General features: G+C 41.8%; 1 protein-coding gene across 2 annotated transcripts in view; it reads left to right on the top strand.

Annotated features, from left to right (window-relative positions):
- The window catches only part of agap1 (ArfGAP with GTPase domain, ankyrin repeat and PH domain 1), a 242,445-nt gene that overhangs the window by 198,183 nt on the left and 24,248 nt on the right, over window positions 1–20,014 (top strand). The window contains exons 14-16 of one of the 2 annotated variants that reach the window (XM_088930493.1): window positions 3,466–3,627; window positions 13,229–13,306; window positions 19,578–19,732. In XM_088930493.1, the coding sequence (XP_088786619.1) occupies window positions 3,466–3,627; window positions 13,229–13,306; window positions 19,578–19,732 (395 nt within the window). The remainder of the gene's footprint in view (window positions 1–3,465; window positions 3,628–13,228; window positions 13,307–19,577; window positions 19,733–20,014) is intronic. The other variant, XM_088930492.1, reaches the window with a different exon arrangement.

Raw genomic sequence — 20,014 nt, 5'->3', positions numbered from 1 at the left:
AATTGTTTGCAGTAAGTGAGCTGGAAAATGATACAGCACTTACTGAGATTACCCTTGTAAAACACCACTGAAGAGCAAGTACAGGCTATGGCAGCCCTGCTCTCAGATCTACGGGCTGTTATTTCCTTCAGAGGGTAATAAGAGTTAGAAACCTAACCAGCCTCCACTCCTGTCCGCTCTCAGAGGCATTGCATTACAGTGCTTCTAGCTGCACATCACAGGGCTGCTTCGCATTGCTGAGAGCTTGTGAGGCAGCCCGCCCAGGAAAACACACACACCTTTTTGTCTTTTTATTGCTGTGGCCCCTTTTCAATAGATGTGCAGAACGAGTTATGTTTGTAAGCTAACGATGGCTTCGTTAACGGCTGTTTCATGATAGACCCTTAAAAATAAACCGAATCAAGTCATTACCATTAGTTCACAGTAATAAAATTTGATTTCTTTAAAAAGACCTATTTGTTCCTGTTCAGATCAGTGGTCTTTAGGAACTGCTTTTGTAGACATCTTCAGTCAGTGGTTGAAGGCCATATGAATCTTGAACCAATAGTAAAGCAGTTGATTTGAAGCTTGTTTGGTGTGACAAGGATCTGTGGCTTTTTAGGATCAGCACTGGATACTCCCAAGGCAAAAAAGATTGAAATAGGCATTGTTAATTTAATTGAAATCGCCATAACCCCAGTTCGAATGTTCATTTGAGGTTAACTGTTCTTTTCCACTATGTACATTTATTGCTGGTGTTTTTTTTAACAGTTTTCAGTTTTGCTGTCTGTAGCCTCTGTTCACAGAAGTCCTTCTGCTCATGCCATCCACAGAAGGTGGAGGCCATGGAGCAGGAAGCAACTGATTTAGCATCTGTTCCACAGCCTGTAAAAGAGTCCTTTGTGCCCAAAGTGAAAATGATCCCCACATGTGGAGCTGCAGAGCAGGTGTCTTTGATTGGGGATTTGCAGGAATGCCATGCCCCAGGAGTTATTCCAGTAAGCAGGTCTCCTAACAAGAACCTGGACATTCTGAGCCCTTCATGTTAACTGCACACAACTGAGCCATCCGAGATAGACAGAAGGCTTATCTGACTTGAATTAGCAATGGGAAAGTGAATCGTAAATTAATTCCATGCTAGATTTAGGGCTGGACTGCGATGAGAATAGGGCGAGGAATAAGGGGTTGGAGTAGACATTGGAAATACAAACCTGCAGGATCTTTTAAGTTGAGAAGTTGGAATACTGTGAAGGACTGATTGAAATTCGAACCATAGGTTTGTGTAAGTGTGTTTTTCAGAACAGAGATGACCTGGAATCAAAGGAACTTGTTAGTCCCTCTATTACAAGCTTCGGTAAAAAAAACAGTGCGAGTCAGACTGAGTTAAATCCGATACAAATATTCTGTCTCGGCTTTCATTTCTTCCAACATTGTGGTCAGCGCCTTCACCTGTACCTGTACAGTTTTTTTTGGGAAAGTTTTAGCTGGACAGCAACCCTTTACAAAACAAGGCCTGCAGTTTTGTTGAAGAAAGACTTGATCCATGTTTTCTGTGTTCGCATAGTTTCCAAAAAAAGTTACCTGTTAGCGTAGACAGAGAAATAATGTGGGTGTTAAACAGGAGAAAGTGAGGGAGAGATGAGGAGAGGGGCTAAGGGAAGAGAGAAGTGTTTATTTATTATTGTTAGTATTTTAAAATGGCTTTTCCCTTAGGCCTGGCCAGGGATCTCATTTAAGCTTTTCAAAACGTTGAAACCGCAGCAGATTGTGTTGGCTCTTAATGGAAAGTATCACATTCTTCAAGGAACAGGGTGTTACAGGGTCAAATAAAAACAGTAGCAGACATGCAATGCTGTGTCAGAATGGTGGGACTATTAATTCATTGCCCTGTGTATCATTGTAATAGAGCTGCCAACTATTCCCAGTCATAGAAAATCTATACAATCACAGATACAGACACAAGAAAAATGTTTTTTATTATTTCTGTGCTCAGTTTCTAAAAAGAAGTGACCTATAACCATAGATGAGAAGTATATTAAACAGGAGAAACTGAGGGAGAGAAATGAGGAGAGGGGCTCAGGGAAGAGAAGAGAGAGGCCGGCCTGAGACATGCAGCAGAGGGAAGAGGGGACAGAGAGAGAACTGGAGAGAGGGAGCGAGTAGGTGGAAGGAGTGAAAGAGGAAGCTGGCTCACTGCAGTCCATCAAACGTGGGAGATGATGATGGGCTGGGCAGTTAATCGGGTACAGTTAATTGTACGGTTTGAGATGGCATCTTGTCAGCAGAGATAAGTTGTCACGTTTTCCACTTGAGCTGAGACTAAATGATTGTAAAATAAGTTATGAGTGTCCTTGGGGCTGTCTGCCGTTGCGAAAGGCTGGGAGTGCATTCAGCGCCAGAGAGGGGGGCCCCCATCACTCCAGCTAGCCTGGCTTGATATTTATGTGAACTGAATGTTATTTTATTCAGCCCCTAGTCACAGCTGTCAGCTTCGCGTATGAAAAGTGAAACGGCCCCTCTCCCTCATGCTTCATGCTTGCCATTCACAGAGGAAGGAATATTATTATTGTTATTATTATTTATGCACAATTTATTCATTATTAGTATGATAATTGTCTGGTGAATCAGTTTTTCATTATTATTAGAACTGGAATAGCAAGAAGCGCTAGGTAACAGAGGGAGATGAAGATTAGTACCAGGGAGCTATCCGCTGTGATGAGCCTGCCTAGTCTCGAGTCTGTCAGTGAGGAGCTTTGGCCTCAGTGCCCAGTCTGTGAGTAGCCAGTGCTGTGCTACTGCATCTGACATTGTGTGTCCTCCCCTCCTCCTGCTGCCCTTTCTGAACTTTAAGCTTAAGACATTAAGACATGGTGCATTTCAGTTCTTCTTTGTTTTAGGGGCTGTGACTGATATGTAATATATGCCCCCCACCCACACACACACACACAACACCTTTTTAATGTTTGTTGTGTTTATTTTAGTTATTGTTGGTATTTTAAAATTGCTTTTCTCTAAGGCCAGGCCACAGGTCTCATTTAAGCTTTTTGAAAACTTGAAACCGCAGCAGACTGTCTTGGCCGCTAATGGAAAGAGTCTCATTCTGCAAGGAACAGTGTGTTACAGGGTAAAATAAACGCAGTAGCACACATGCATGCTGTGTCAGAATGGTGGGACTGGGTTAATTCGTTGTCCCATGTGTCGTTATAATAGAGCTGCCAACCATGGAGCTTGCCCATCACAGAAAATCTCTACAATCACAGCTACATGATGCATGAAAAATAGGTTTTGCTGTTGACTAAGTGTTTTTCTTGCTATAATGTTTTGTTGAAGTAAAACTCCAAATAAGATGTGTGATGAGCGTTCTGGCTGTTCTGAGCTCCAGAGATGTGATACCGCAGCAGTGCTCTGACTGACTCTAACCTCCCGTCCTCTCCCATCCCCACTCCTCTCCTCCCCTGTCGCCTCCTCTACTCTCCCCTCCTGCAGACACGGGCCTGGGAGACTCGGTGTGCTCCAGCCCCAGCATCTCCAGCACCACCAGCCCCAAGCTGGACCCCCCACCCTCCCCACACGCCAACCGCAAGAAGCACAGGAGGAAGAAGAGCACCAGCAACTTCAAAGCAGATGGCATCTCCGGTGCCGCTGAAGGTAAACTTCAACTTCGCTCGGCTCGGTAACAGCGCTGTCTCGTCCTCCCCTAACGAAAAGTGTAGGAACTGAGAACTGGAACACGCAAGACTTTGAAAGCGGTCATAGCTATGTGCCAGTTTCATACAGACCAGGTGATTTACCCATTAAATGATCAAGTCAGCTGCCCTTAAAACAATCCCAGGGTTCCGAGCAACACAAGCTACGGTCTGCATTCCTCCAAAGAGGCGCATTAGGCTAATGTGTACCCAGTGTGTAACCAGTCTTGTCATGAACAGTCCGAGATTCATATTCTTACATTTCTGTGTGATTTTAGCTGTAAAAATGGTAGATTTCCCTGTAGTAGCGAAAGTAGAGGGGTTTCTCTGAAGTGAAGCAGTCACCATCTTCATTAAAGAGGAACTTTTTTCCCTGTGTTGGGGGAGACTGGGCCGGTTCCTCATGTGTATCTTCTGTTGCCGTACTGTGTAAATGCTGAGGAGTGTCTTCTTGCATCAGGCTGTGTTCTGAACTTCTTCCGAACTGGGATTCTGCTCTGGACAGCCTTCCTGACGTTGACACATACCCACAGTAACACAGACTCATTAATACACACACACTGATATTAAGAAATTCACTACCACTTGGCTACACAGTAATACATTGCACGCCAGTGCTGACACGCAGCAACATTGCTGCTGCCTCACGGTGACACAGTGACAAACAGTGACACAGTAACACTGACATGTAGCGATACACTGACACATGGAGAGTGATGTGCACACTGGCACTTCGTAATCCACCGATTGTGAAACTCGGTAACACCAACGCTGACAGTAATATACTGACACATTAACGCTGGCACGCACTTATAAATCAACACTGACGGGAACTCACTGATGCTGACATGCAGTAATTGTGACACTAACACAAGGTAATATACTAACAGTAACACTGACACTAGCACACAGTAAAACACTAACATACTAATACAACTGACAGTAGCACACGGTAATACACTAACAGAAATACAGCTGACACACAAGCACTTGCACACGGTTTACCTAACACACTAAAAGTGACAGACAGTAACATTGACAGTAGCACACAGTGATAGTGGCACACAGTAACATGCTGACGCACAGTAACATTGGTACTGACGCAGTCGTGCATTAAGCAGTAACACATTGATAATAGCAAATGGTAATGCACTGACACATGAACACTGACAGTAACACATTGATACTAGCACAAAGTAATTAATCAAAACCAACATTTACACGCTAACAGTGACAATAATATACATAGTAATACACATAGCATGCAAACACAGTAACATTGACGCTGCACACAGTACACTCTAACACACAGTCATACGTTGATGACACCGTGACAAACACTGCCAATTAGAATGATTTTTTTCCTCCTCATTGTTTTGAATAGCAAACCAGGTTACACTGAGGGGGCATTTTTTAAGGTAGCTTTTGTGGTGCAGTATGTTGTAGAACCCCCCAGAAAAGTTGTCACCTTTCAGGAGCAGTTGTTTTTCTGGTGCGAATGTGGATTACAGCTGACAGGTCAGGCAGCTGGAAATTCCCTCTACTCTGCCAGCTACTCACAGAGTGTGCCAGGGAGTGCTTATGTAGCACAGATAATACTGTCCGGCATTCAGAAATAAAATTAAAACAGACCGAGAGAATCTTTACTTGGCACTGTGGAACTGAATTGTTTTCTTGTTTTCTTAATCATTTTTTCTTGTTCTGTGATGGTTTAGAGCCCGACGCAAAGGAGACTACTTCATTGTTTTGTGTTAGAAAGTTCAGCAGATGTAGTGACTTGGCTTTGGGGGGTCATGAGTTCATCAGACTGCCTTTTCTTTTCCTTGGTCTTCGTTTGTTGGAGGTGTGGGGGGGAGGGTAATAGATGAAAATGGCACGGCGCTCTCCCAGGATGGTTCTCTCACACCAGCGAGGCAGGCTGTGTCTGCTGGAGCTCTCCTCAGTGTTAATGGGCTCTAATGTGCTCGGCCCCAGCTCCCGAGACAGGCCTAATGAGGAGATAAAGAGAGATTAGTATCAATACTGAAGGAGAAAATGAACTCCAAGTGCTCAGCACCATGGGAGGGGAACGGAGCCCAGAACAGGATTAATGTAGCTTTCTTTCCTTTTTATTTAATAAAGGATGGTTTAATATTTATGGCTGGCAGGCCCTGTGATGCGCCTGGCCTGCAGAGTCAGGACTGCTTCTCTGCGTGCTGCAGTGAGCAGAGTGGTTAGATGTATTTTTTTAGTTTTTGATTCATTATCTTATTATATGTACTAGCCAGGACTTTTATGGAGTCAAAAAGCAGTGGGATACTTGAAAAAAGAATGTTGGTTTGCGCATTGCGTGAAGCACGTGTTTGTTTCAGAACAGTACAGAATGACCTTGTGACAGAAGAACATAAGAAAGGTTACCAATAAGAGGACGGCCTTCGGCTCATCTGCTGTCGCTCGTTGGGAGTTTCTATCCTATTCATCCCAGGATATCATCTAGTCCAATCTTGAAAAAACGCCAAGCAATCGGCTTCAACACTGTTTCACACTCCCACAAACTGGAGGCTGTCGTCTTCAGCACCAGCATCATCATCTTTATCAAATGGTTGTTCAGCTTAAGAAAACATTCATTAAGAGTGAAACGTGCTTCATCCTGTACTGCTGTCAGTCTTCTTCACGTGACGTTATAGTCCACTTTTTTAAAAAAAAGGGACCTCTTGAAAGATGTGTGTATTTTATAAATCTCCACTGCTGTGCATTTTTTCTCTTCACAGTTGGCTGTAGCGCCTCTTCTTAGGAGCGCCACCCTGTGGCAAAGGGGAGAGGTATCACTTACAGCAGTGCTTTCAATTAGAGAGGTTCTTTGTGCTCTCTAGCTGAGACCTGCGATTTACTGACTTAATCACTGCCATGGCATCCTCTCTCCATGGCTTTCTAATCTGTGCAGTCTATTGAATAGACCTGAGGTGTGTTATTTAATGTAATACAGAAAGAAAACATGCTTTCCAGCTATGTATGAGGAACTGTTTTAATCATAACAGCTCAGAAGTGAAGTCTGGTAACAGCTTGAACTGGAGATTATCTTTGCTTTGTTTCCTGACAGCCGAGAGGTTTCTGTTCATTATTGAGTTCCGGCATCATCCCGTAATACAGACAGACACCTGTGTCACACATAGATGCAGGTGTAACAGAAAATTAGGAGCTGCTCAGCCTCACACCACGCTGTGAGGAGCGACAGCTAAAATAATTGCTAAAAGTAAGCTGTTACTTTAAATGCAGACTATAATAGCTGCGGTCCTTTCGAAATGTAAGATAAAAGATATAAGTCAGTGACTCAGTTCTCACGCTTTTCTAAAAGGTTGAACATTGTTAAGCACTCCCTAGCTGGGTTCCATCTGGCCATTTGTCAGAGAAGCACTTAAGTGAAATATTATAAATAATCTACAGTATTGAAATCTTTTATCAGCTGTGTCACTTTCATTATTCAATAAGCGATTAGTAACAGTCTCCCAATTTAGCCATTAAACACTTGTGCGTTCTGCCTGCGACGGGTGTCATGCTAGCGGCCAGATGAAGTATAATGCTGTCAACGGCATGTTATTCATTGAGACGGTCTCTCCCAGGTAGAGGCAGTTTGCCACGTCCAAGGTTTCATTATGTTCAGTGCAAACCCCAGCAAGCTCTCTGCTGCCCCCCTTTGCACCGTAATGAGAGGCACTTAAGCCCCGTTCCAGTGGTAGCAAAGCAGTAAAGCTACCCCAGGGTCCTATATTGTTTTTCAAAATGGGATTTAATCTTTATCAAATATCAATACTGTATACATGCATGCAGATATTTTTCACATTATTGGTTTAGCTGGCAGGAGGAGGGGGGTTTGTATAAGATAGGCAGTGGCTGTTATTTTTATACTGGATCGTATTGTTTGTGCAGATAAGAATAGATATTTGTTCAAAAAACCTAAATATTAGTTTAGCCTTGGTATTCCTGAGGTGGGCAGGAATGTAACACAGCAATATCCTCTGCCTTAATCCGGCTCTATGTTCTTTGTTTCATGCAGTACTTTTAATGTAAGCTGTTAAACCTAAGGAGGACACATGGGCAGTTTGAGTAGCTCCAGAATGCTAGAAGGCTATAGAATTCAAATATATTCTGTTAATGTAGCCAAGGATAGTCTGAAGTATGCTAATTATTTAAAAGGGTTATTTAATATGTTTTTAAATGATGGAAAATTGCCTTAAAGGGCAAGAACTAGTTATCGTAAAGTTCAGACTAGTCGATGCCTCTGTCTAAAACAGGTGTGCTGCAGACATATGTACAGCTGCTTGTGGTATTTCAATATGAAGTAAAGCACTGTTCTACTGCTACATTCTGGACCTGACAGCGCACAACAGCAGAGGATCAGCCTTTGGAATTATATTTGTCTTTCCTGCACAGTTGTGTTGCGTTGGCTTAAATTACATAGATGTGCGTAAAACCAGTGTAATGTGCGGTAAATTATGATAACCGTTAGCCTAATTCTTATATGATCCTTTAGCAGATCTTTTGTGATATTTTTTGTGAGGCAGCTGGTAAGAAAAGGGGGCTGAAGACCTCTCATATTCAAGGACAGGGCCTTATTCTTCAGAATGATATGTGAAAAAGAGCTGAGCTGAAACGCAAGACTTTAATGTCGGTCTCCGCACACGACTTGACTGAGTAGGGGGTCTCTAATTAAAAGCTACCTGCTCTCTCGCCTAAAACAAAGGATCTACAGAAGGACTTTCTTTCATCCGGCCGCTGGTCAGGGAATCATATTCACCCCACTTACGCACGTGCAGGTCAATAAAAACATTCCCTGTGCCTTCCTAATCTATCTGTGTACTGGAGGAAGGAGAAGAAATGTCAATTCCTCTGCTTTCCTGCTTGGCATAGTATGAATTTTTATCAGCATGTCCCAGTGCAGAGTCTGGTGGTCTGTTGATCACAGTAAAACAATTACAGCCCCGCTGGATACCACTAACTACTGCTCATTAAATAATTATACCTTTGATTAGCTACTTTTAAGTGACTGGCATCTTTGAAATGTGATAGCAGCTTTTGGAAGAGCCTGTTAGTGATATAGGAGTCCTGCAGTGAGTTGGGGATAAAAAGCATCTGACCCATCATTTCCTGAACTTGAAGCGAAGGGGGAGAGAACTGAAACCACAGAGAAGGGGAAAAAAGCCACCAATTACTGGCTTAAAAACATAAAACTAAGAAAACTACCAAAAGGAAAAAACAACACTACAAAATGATCACAGCACGCGATAGATGTTATGAAAACTTCTTTTTTTTTTCTTTCAGGAGCAATCAGTTATTTGGAAAAAAGAATAGGAAAAATGAGTCTGTGTCAGCCATTGTGTGGCCGTGCTTTATGCTTCAGGGGAGAGGAGTGTTTTAGTTCTCCCAGTTCAGTAGTTTACCTGTTGTTAGTGGCAAATTTAATGTGCCTTAAGATATATATTTACAAAAAAAGTCATTCCTGAGCTTCATAGATTTAATCAGTAGTAATTCACACCATGCAATGTAAATTCACTCTGGAGTCTCTGGTTTGACGTTCTCATTTATTATTGGTTTGTCAGAGTGCCAAGCACATATTGTGAGGAAAGCTGTACCTCTGAACTGAAACCACGTTTTTTACTTTCCACTGCAAAGCAAGTTGGTGTTAACCTCAGTCCTTTTGGGACTGTTTGGCAGCTTCAGTGTAATCAAATGAAGTGAGGGAAAAAAAAACATGAATGCCATTGTTCCCTGCATTATAGGGAGCAACTACATTAATTCATGCAGTTTTTGTAGGGGAAACAATGATTTTCTTCTTTTTTTATTTTCAGCTTTGTGCACATGGTAGCCTGTAGGAGGCGGGTCTGAGCAAGTTTGGTTGACTGTGGATGTTGTTTGGATCGCACAAAAGAGCTCCAATGAGCATGCGTGCCTCAGTCCCAGCAAGGGCACTAGATGTGTTTAAAATGGTTACTAGGCAGAGCGACATGGGAACTGGCTGACCTCAGCCTTTTAGATAAGGAAGAGGGGGAAAATGCAGAATCCTCTCCTATCGTCACCTTTTCTCAAGAATCTGGTAGCTTAAAATGCGAGTATTAAAACTATTGTATTTGTAATCAAAGGGAAATTCTTAAAAACAGTACCGCTTTTCCTTTAATGCTGAGAGAAGAGTATTTCCACTACATTTCGCATCGAGTATCTGCACCCAGCAGGTGTATCTGACTAGGAAAACACAGACACTGCACATCTGATTTATTTGCCATGTTCAACAGCTTTAAATTCTGGAGCCACTCAACGGACACACAATCTCTAATGTGTATGAACAGATGCATGATTTTGTCAAGCCCGTACCTACTACAGGCAGAGGAACTTGGCTCTCTTCTAGCATTTCCACTGCAGACTTTCATGGAAAGTTTTGACTACATGAACCGTAAGTAGCTAAAGCTACTTGGTGGTGACCAAACAATTCTCCTCAAGAGGCCTTAAGGCGGCGGAAAGGATAACATTGTGAGCTGTCCTGCTGCTGTGAGTCTTGCACTGAAAGCTATTAACTAAAGAGGTCTACTGGCCAGACTCTCCAGTCTTTGTCAAGCCAAGTGACAAACAAGAGGATTGACAAGCATGGTGTACTTACATGCTTCCATTGTGCTCTATTGTACCAAAATGCGATGCAGAATTGGATAATTGTTAACTTTATTTGAACTTGCTCAGGTGGGTAGCTGCATCAGCATGCGTAGGCTGCAAAGGAACAAGTAATTGGTTTATTCCATGCTGAAAAGAGAAGAAAGAAAACACAACGTTTCTTCGGGTGTTAGAAGGCTCCACAGCTGAAACGTTTTCTTTCTTCTCTTACTTTACTTGTTTATTTGAACTTTTTACATTTTAATTTATTTGCAAGAAGACATGGTATTAGTGGTGTGTTGTTCTGTATGTAATGCTTCATTTCCATGTCCAAGTGATGTTCAGTGTAGAAGACCTTTAGAATTACTGAAGTTCTGCATGCTTTATCAAGTAAAACATTCACGCGCAAAAGGCTGAGACCAGATCTGAAAGAGTAGTAAAACTTTTCAGAACATTGATTTTTTTGCAGCTTTTGTTTTTTTTTCCTTCTTTATTTGAACTGTTGAAAAAAATGCATTCTTTCCGAGTGTGTATGTACGTGTTTTTATTTCATTTTAAGCGTTGGTTGTTTAATGTGTGACAAATGCCCCTTATTGCTTCAGGCTATGGGAAAGTAATACAGAATGAGAACTTGAAGCACCGAGGCTGAGGAAGAGATGGACAGGAAAATAAGTGGTTATTTAAAGTGTGTAAAATGGACCTTATTAAAGAAGCTTGAACCAAGCTATTGTGCTGATGGACTCTGAATGCATTACACAGCTGAGCTGGAAAAAGAGCACTAGGTGTTGAAAAGATCGTGAAAGATTTGTACCCCTGCAGGTACTGTAGAATTGAAACCATTTGGTCAACTTTACATTTATGCTGTGGTGGAGTAGGTCTTTGGTTTCAGAAGAATAAGAAAACAAGCAGGACTTGTGTAAGTACCCTGTCCTGTAGTACAACTGAATGTGGCCAGCCTTTATTACTCTTTTTTTAAAATTATCTGACTTTGTTCATAGATTTAGATGGGGATTTATTTTCCTCAGGTGTTGCCAGGATATAAAGTCAGAAAGCTAATGAAAGCAGAAACTGTGAGTGTTTTATTTCTGGGATTTCATTCTGTTGTCGCAAATAGTTTTGTACGCTCTGCTGCTGACCTCTCCAGATGATTTCGTTGACAGTCATGTGGTTGTTCCCCATGTCTTGCTGAAGCCATGCCTGTTTCACCTAAGAAAGACATCATTTTCCTCCTCCACACCTGAGCTTTCCCCTTGTATGTGGGTTTTGCTTTGGTGATTAAAGGAATAAATAGTTTGGTGCACTGTTTTCCTAACCACTGAATGTCCACAAGAATGCTCTTTACCTCTTAAGATCAATGAGGCAGGTGCAGTTTAAAATGACTGTATCGCCTTTTCAGCATGTAATGACCCACGTTTAGTGTTTCAGAAAGGGACATTAAATTCCAATAAGCGCTGAAGCTGCGTGATGCAGTGTCCCCTGGCAAACATGTTGTGTCTTTAATTCTAAGGAAATTGACTTCTGCTTTAACTCATTTTACCAGCTTACTGAATTGTAATCCACTTGGTTTAACTTAATAAAGATTTCTAGAAGGGCACATTAATCACAGCAGATACCTTACCTGAGGATTGCAGATATATCTGCCATCATTTATTCCAGGTTTAAAACGGAGTACTGTTGTAATTTAGTTTTTCTATTTGCAAAACTTAGCAGAACATTAGTTTATTTGCATCTTTAATTCCTGGGCAAATTTCACAGATGTTTTTTTTTTATGCCGTCTACTTTAGTTTATATCAGGGTCATTATTGCCTTACTTTACACATTTTTTTAGTACAATTACTTTTAACAGAACTGTAGTGAAAAGATGTATCATTATATAGAGTAGGAGGCAGCAGTGCCAAGCACAACTACATCCTGCTTTTCAAACAGAACTGATTGTGTCAGTGGACTCAACACCCAAGGGCATTTGGCCGTAGTAGAGAAAAATACTGTTGCCAGTATTGTTCGAGATTTTAAACATGTATAAATTAAAACATTCAGTCTGAAATAGTTACTCAGAAGGGTAGTATTATCAACACAATGCATATTTGAATACTTTTGTGATGGACCTATTTGATGTTTTGAATGCTGTCCTCTCTATCTAAAAGCAGTGTAAAATCGATACCTACAGTGGCAGAACCATTAATATATACAGACTGAAACCTTCAAGTTAGTGCTGTAGATATGCAGCAGATTAATTGGAAGAAATAAAATAATTCCATATTACTGTTAGACAAATCATAAAGTAATGTTATTGTTATAACAAGGATAATATACAGTAATCTCAAGGCTGTTTGTAAAATAAAAGCAAGAATTCCACATGTGGAGAAATAGACTGTTGGAAGGGTTTTTTAGAATCAATAATTTCAGAGTTTCAGGTGGCAGTAGAGAAGTTCTTTAGAAAGCACAGCCTTCACTGAAGTAGCTTTATGAAATTTCCATACCTTTCCATAGTGTACCTGCACATGAGAGTACTTCGTACTTAATGATCATTATAAATTGTGCAATGTCATTACCCAGATAGGACGTTATCAGATTGGTTTTCATTTTAAGCCAATTTGTTATTCTGCGCCAGACTTAATTTTAATGAAGCAATTAGAAAGCAAACTTAACGCCGCTCGGGTCCAGTGTGAATGAGTGATGCAGCAGCCTGGAGTTTCTGCCTGATTCAGTTTCCTGGTTTTTTTACCCCACGTTTGGAGACCCTGTAACATGTCACTGCTTCACTCGCACCTCAAACCAGAGGGCCTGTCCCCTCCTCAGCCACACCCCTTCCTCTGCACAGCATCCTAATGCTTCCTCTGCTTGTTGCTGTTTTTTGACATCTTACTTCTCCCCTTTGTTTCTTTTCTTTTTTTTTTCTCTTTTTATTTCTGTTTTTTTTTATCTCTCCCTCTGCTGTCCGGATGCAGCCAAACGTAAAGCTTGGAAACTAAACCGTGTTGGTAGCCTGCGCAACATTTACAACAGCAGCAGTACCAACACCGAAGGTAAATACAGTGAAGGATCAGCCAAATGACCGAAATTAGTTAGCTGTCCATATATACATTTCTATATCTCAACACAGCCTGTCATTCCCCTTATCCCTTCACCTGCCACTAACAGGGGTTAGTGGTCAATAAAGAGGATAAGAGCTCAGGTGATCAGTTTGGCGCATGCTTTGTCATCCTCTCCTGTGTTTTTCAGAGTCAGGTTCTGTGTGTGGTGGCTGTGTGTGTCCGTGCTGTGTTCCTCTGTCTCCACAGTAGAGTGTGACCTTTCTCTGCCTCCATAGTGCGATAACGTCTAAATTACTTGGTGGTGTTGGGGAGGGGGGGGGATAAAAATCCATTTTTCTTCCTGTATTTTTTGGGGGGGGGTTGTTTTAATATAAATATATATTTTTCCCTAGATGTGGGCAATCCATGTAATATTTTCCAGGTTATTACCGTTTTAAAAGGGTGCGAATAATATCGAGAGTAATGATCTGTGTCTCGGTGCAATACTGTGTGCTGTGACATTTAAGTACAGTCTTTTAATTTGTGTTCCCTGGCCTTCCCCTGCCTCCCACCCCCCTGTGCCTTCATATCTTTCCGCCATCCTCCCCTCTTTTATAATGTTCTCCGCAGCTCGGATTGGGCCCTGCGACAGCAGCAGGTCATTTGCATGTGCCACCCTGCTTGTAAATTGTGTATATTGTTTTGCTGTTAAAGGTTGCGGGTGTCAAAGTTCACAAATTGACTTGCTTTAGTTCTGTCGCAAGCAGAGCTGCCGCACAAAGCTTCTGTTTAATGACAAGATTAGCTTCTTGTTTTTATTTGGGGGTGGGGGAAAGGGCTGGTGATGTGTGTGTGTGTGTATATTAAGCGGCATTCTGTTTTCTTTTGTTTATTCCTTTCGGTATCATAGGCAGTTTCTAAGATTGTCTTTCTCTTTATAATGTGAAATGTCAATCCTGTTACAGTGGTGGGGGGGATTATATATATATATGTGTATAATGTGTGTGTTGGGGGGGATCAGTGCATGATTATTCTGGTTATTATTATTAGTGCCACAGGGTTTTCAGGGAAAGAAGCACAGCCTCACTCCCAGTACCAGCTGGGGTAATGGGATCGCACACTGGGGTGTTTGGAATGCAAAACCAGTCACGTCTGAGCAGACTCCCTGTAATAGGCAAATGTTTTAGGTTTACGAAGAAAATGGAGGGGTCACAAATCGCGCAGCCTAATGCCCTTTTTTTATTCATTAATTGACTCCCGAGCGCTCAGAAGGAGTGGAGGCTTTAATTTATGCTTTCATGCTGCAGCTTTCTGGATTGTTGGTTTCCATAATTGTCAAACCACCTCCCCTCATCCAAAAAAGAAAGAAAATTTAATTATGATTAGAACATTGTTCCTGACCCCGAGGGGGCTTATCGGTGTAATGAGGGTCTGCCCTAACTGGGGTTGAGACAGGATGCTCCAGTGGGCGCAGAAACTACAAAGAAAGAACAGGCACCCTGTTTATTGCACTTTTTTGTCCTGTTTATGTACACTGTACTCTCAGGTTTGTGTTTTTTCTTTTATGGAAGTAGAAAAAAACAGTGAGAATTCAACTCTGTAGAAGAAAACTCTGTGGTTTACTTTTTGATTTAGTTTGTCAGCCAGGAGCACTTCTGCCTCTGCAGAAAGCAAAAACCATCTAGAATTTCAGACTCTTTCATTAGGACTTTAGGTGGAGCAAGCAATTCATTTAATACACAGTAAGTCAGAAGATAAATTGACTGTTAATTAAACAGAAATGGAGCATCCCTGCGTATTATTTCAGGCAGTGTATTTACTTATAAAGATTCATAAATATCTCCATGAACATTTCTGACTTACTGCTGTGCTCTTTAAGAAAAACGATTATGATATTGAAATGTAGCATAAAGAATTGTAGTGTCAAAGTAAACACTTCTGTTAGACTGTGGTCGCATGTAGCAGTTGCCCAGGGCTGAGGGCTGGTAGCCCTTGTCACCTGGGGTAGCCCCTGTCACCCTGATATTCTTCCTGAAGGTTCAGGTGACTTGTGTTGCTAGGAGACTGCAGAAGCTACTGTGTCATATGACATTTTTGTTGACAAGATGTGGACAGTATTGACTTGAGTCTGCTCCAGTTGATAAACCGAAAGTCCACCGCAGAACCTCAAAACAGACGGGGAAAGTTTTAATTTGAAATGCACTTGTCTGAGTCTCTTCATCAGCCAGTATGTCGGTCCATACTGTCCAGTTTACACAATGTGGTTGATTTTAAAATGTAACACATTTAACTACAACTACTGAAAGAGGACAGCCCTACTTCTAGACTAGGGTCAAATATATCCAGGGACTGCCCCCAAAGTACAGTTCACACATGGTGGGGTAGTCCCAATATAAGAAAAACATGGAAAAGCATACGTGTCAACAAGGATATAGTGTTTCTTAGCGTTGCTGGTTTTTGAAAACCTTTTTAGAATAGATTTGACCCAATTCTATAGTGTGATAATGAAACTTATTCTAACTGTTCAACTTATATTTTAATTTGAATGCCTTAACATTCAAATTTAGTGAGACATAGAGTCCTGTCTCATTCAAGTGAGACATAGAGTACTGTAACTTGCCTTGTATATGTGTCATTTTTCAAAACGTGTGTTTCATAACACAGAAAAAAAACGTAACGGTCCTTTAGAACCTCAGTCCTGTTCAGCAGATATTTGTGTGAATGTGGTAAAAAGGTTGTTTTACTTGCCCTGTTCTGACTTTGCTCACTGCAGAAGGGCATGTCTATGCCTCTTATGTGGAGTAGCTCCTCTCTGTCTGTGTTTTCATTGTAATTTGGTTACAGGGCTTCTTTCCCTGTCCCAAGGTCTTTTAACAACCAATCAGGCGGCTGCGTCATTTTTAACACAAGTGCCTTTGTTGTAGACAAGGGTGTATTAGCCCAGAGGTAACTTCAACATGAGTTGTCTGAAGGGATTCCAATTAGTTAAATTAGTAAGAGAATGGAATGAACTGTTGGCTCCTGTCTTTTAGTTCAGTTGGCAGAGGTGGCAGGAGGGGTTACAGAATCCAGGGTTTCTGATTCAAACGTTAAAACTTCATGTGGAGAAGACCTCCATTTATCAAAGATAAAGACAAAAGGGCTGTCGTTTTGTGATTTAGAGATGAGTTTTTTTCTTTATTACGGTGATGGAGTTATTGGAGTATTTGGATTCTCACGTTGAGTAAAGGGATAAAGGAAGAATAGAGTAGTGCACACAGTGTTGCCAGAAATAAAACTGTTTTTTAGGTGCCCAAAACGTTTGACTTTGAAACTGACCTAGACCACAACCTCCTGTGGCCTGTACCTTTATGAATTGAGCTCTCTACCTTGGTGGCTTTTGTGACATGTTTCAGAGCAAACATGTGTCCTGTCAGTAGTCACTGTAAAAAGCAGTGTAACCTGATTGAAGAGATGTGTGTGTGTGTCAATGTCTCACTGCAGATCTATTAAATGATAAGAGTTGACAGTCATGTCTTTTAGACTGTCTTCATTTGTTCTTAGAGATTTTATGAAATGCTAGAAGAAGTTAGTTTTCTTACTCTACTGACTTTCCCTTTTGGTTATCAGGATAAATGCATTTGCAATTAAAATAATGGTTTGGAATCCTATGTGCAGTTTCTAGGGCTGTATAATTGAGACATTGGACCATATCTGAAGTATATGACGTTTCAGATGCAAACTGATCCAGACTAAGGTTGTTGGTGATTCACTTCCCTCTCTAAAACTGTGCTCATAAAGATGAAACAATTGTTCACTACCAGGCCGTGAAATACTGTAGCTTAACTACTTGACAAGAAACATTAGACCTGATTATATCATTGTACCTTATTAAACCATCTTCCGACTGCTTCGTGCATTTTAATGTTTTATGTGTATCCTAGTTACACGTTATCATTGTTAGTATAGAGTAAACCCAGATTTTCTAGCAAATGACAGCCAGTTGTCAATGTTGTGATTGAATGTCTTGCCCAACAGCTAGACTCACACTTTCACCTGGAATTCTCAATTCGAAGAAACTCGGTAAATGAGCCAGTATACCGACAGTGAAGACTGAGAAACTATGAACGGCACAATGTGCAGCTGAATCTGAAGGATGGAGTTTTGCAGGTCTTACAATCAAGCTTGAAATGGATGCCCCTTCCCTGTGTTTTGTGATTACTAAACCCATTTTTATTAGGTCAGTGCTTGCTGGCTTGATTTGTGTTCACATGTCAGGTCCATGGGCCGGACGCAGTCTGGCACCCTCTCCCAGCCCCAGGGTCTCCTGTCAGAGGGATCACCTGACCTGACCTCCCTCTTCCCCAGCTCCAGCTCAGCTATACTCCTAATTGCTAACAGAAGGGCCCCACTAGACACAGCCTGTCATTTCAGCTGTTCAGGAGAAACCATCTCCCCTTCACTAGAAAACAAGTGGAAGTAAATATTTTCCAACCCCAGGGTGACAAGTTAACTCTTTTTCCTGTAACAGGGCACAGTTTAGCATTCATCTGCTTACATTTACAGCTAATGAGCAATTTTCTTTGTTTTTCTTCTCATTGAGGTAAACCATTGCAGTGTCAAGATACTATTCAAGTAGGCTGAATTAATAGAATAATTGTGTTCTGTATTTTTCCTTTACTGCTCTTTGGGATGGATACGGTGTATTTTATGTTCTGAAGATATTTTTCCTCTTTCTGTTCAGTTGCAACATTGTAATTTAAAATCAACAGTGGCATGTATTAAGTTTTCTTACCATCCAATCAATCCTCTGCTTGACTTGAAAGCAAAAAAAAAAGAAGTTTGATGTCAGCATATACATCCCTTAGTTCTGAAAAGTTGATTAGAATATAGAATCTGTTGGTATGGGAAGCATTAAAAACCAGCTTTATTGGATGAACAGCTTGTAATAGATGAGGCATTCCTGAGTGATGACGATATGAAATCTACAAAACCAGTTGGGACAGGTCTCAAGTCAGTGTATCCATTACCTCGAGCTACCTGTGCTGCCATCTAGGCAGTGAATCCTTGCTAGTTTGACTTCACCTGTCAATATTCCTTGCTGGTACTCCTGGTCACTCCTAAGCCAAGTTGAGCTCTTCTGGACGTGAGTTAGCAATCCTTCCTCCTTACTCCAGAGGTATTTGGATCACCTCTGGAATTGTGAATCTAGCAGAATGTCTTGACTTGCAGTGATGTCCCCCACTGGAACCCCCTGGCATCTAGCTATTACTACAACACCGCTGAAGATAACACAGAAGCCTGAGGAAAGAAGGCAGATTAGGACTCTATTATAGAGGTCGTAGTGATTGCCTGCTCATTATGTAATTACCCATCCGTCCCTCCCTATTTCTTTAAATTGTAAACAGAACCCAACCAGTGTCTGATCTCATGTTTCCCCAGAATATCACATTTCTGGAGCCCCTTTGAACACCAATCATTTATGCAATGATGCTTCATCAGTGGGGATCTTAGTTAGAGCCATCTGTTTGCTCCTGACGGCATTTTTGGTTCTGAATTCTCTTTTGTTGTTAACAGTTTCCAAATGTGAACCCCTTTCCCTGTGCCTCCAGTCTTTGGCCATTTAACTATGTAGATGCCAGTGTAATACGCTCCTAATTGGCTCTTGATTGGCCCATTAACCTATTTTAAAGTTTGGGTAGTAGATCCATATGTCACCTCAGAAAGTCCCTTGATTGTAATCTGATTGACCTTCCCATTACGTGCTGTCAGAGCTGACAGTTCCTCTGTGCAAGAAGGCCAGGGGCAATTCTGGGCTGTAATTACAGAGAGATCCTGCTCTCCCTGCGCCTGCCCGACCAGCAGGGGCAGGAAGTGCTGATCAGTGTCCTGCAGCAAACAGGTGTGTTCTGAGAGGAAGTGCACAAGGAGAGGATTTGTTCACCACGGTAGCACCCAGAGGATTTCTGAGCTCTTCGGCTGTGGAGTCAAGAGTTTTATCAATGAGCTATACACCATGCAACATACAGCACTGCATTTTCATAAATTAGTTGTTAGATTTCTGAAGAGTTGGCCGATTTTCTTAAGGAGATAAGCACCAAGAGTTTAATTTGCAGAAGAGAGATGTTGTTGTAGCCTGTACCCTGGTTTTCCTCAATAAACAGCTCCATGAGGTCCTTGGATCAGTTAACAGCTCTCGTACAGAACTACGTACCAACCAGGCCGAACAATCTCCCCTCGTCAGTGACCTCACTTGCGTCCTGTGGGACCCTACTGGGTTTCATACCGCCGCTCTCTCTTTCAGAACAAGAGGAGAACTTTGAGTTCATCATCGTGTCGCTGACGGGGCAGCAGTGGCACTTCGAGGCAACGTCGTATGAGGAGCGGGACGCCTGGGTGCAGGCCATCGAGAGCCAGATCCTAGCCAGCCTGCAGTCCTGCGAGAGCAGCAAGAATAAGGTGCGGCACGACTCCTGCCTCTGGTCCACGAGGAGGCGGCGGCGGACGCGTTTAATTTTTTAACGCGTTTTGAACCAATTTTGGTTTCTTAATTAAAACGGAAGATAAAGCTGTTAAGAGTAGTCAGGTTCAGTTGTCATCTCATGAATTAAAGACACAAAGAAAGACATCCAGGCAACTGGGACTGCTTTTTTAGTCAGTCTAATAATTGCCGACCTGCTGTCAAAATGGAAGATTTTGTTCATTTATTTTTATCTGCATATACCATAAGAACTTACAGTT

The sequence above is a fragment of the Atractosteus spatula genome, chromosome 13 (genome assembly GCF_055471065.1).
Source record: "Atractosteus spatula isolate fAtrSpa1 chromosome 13, fAtrSpa1.hap1, whole genome shotgun sequence".
Lineage (NCBI taxonomy): Eukaryota > Metazoa > Chordata > Actinopteri > Semionotiformes > Lepisosteidae > Atractosteus > Atractosteus spatula.
The sequence above is the reverse complement of the archived record's forward strand: the minus strand, read 5'-3'. Positions and strand labels throughout refer to the sequence as shown.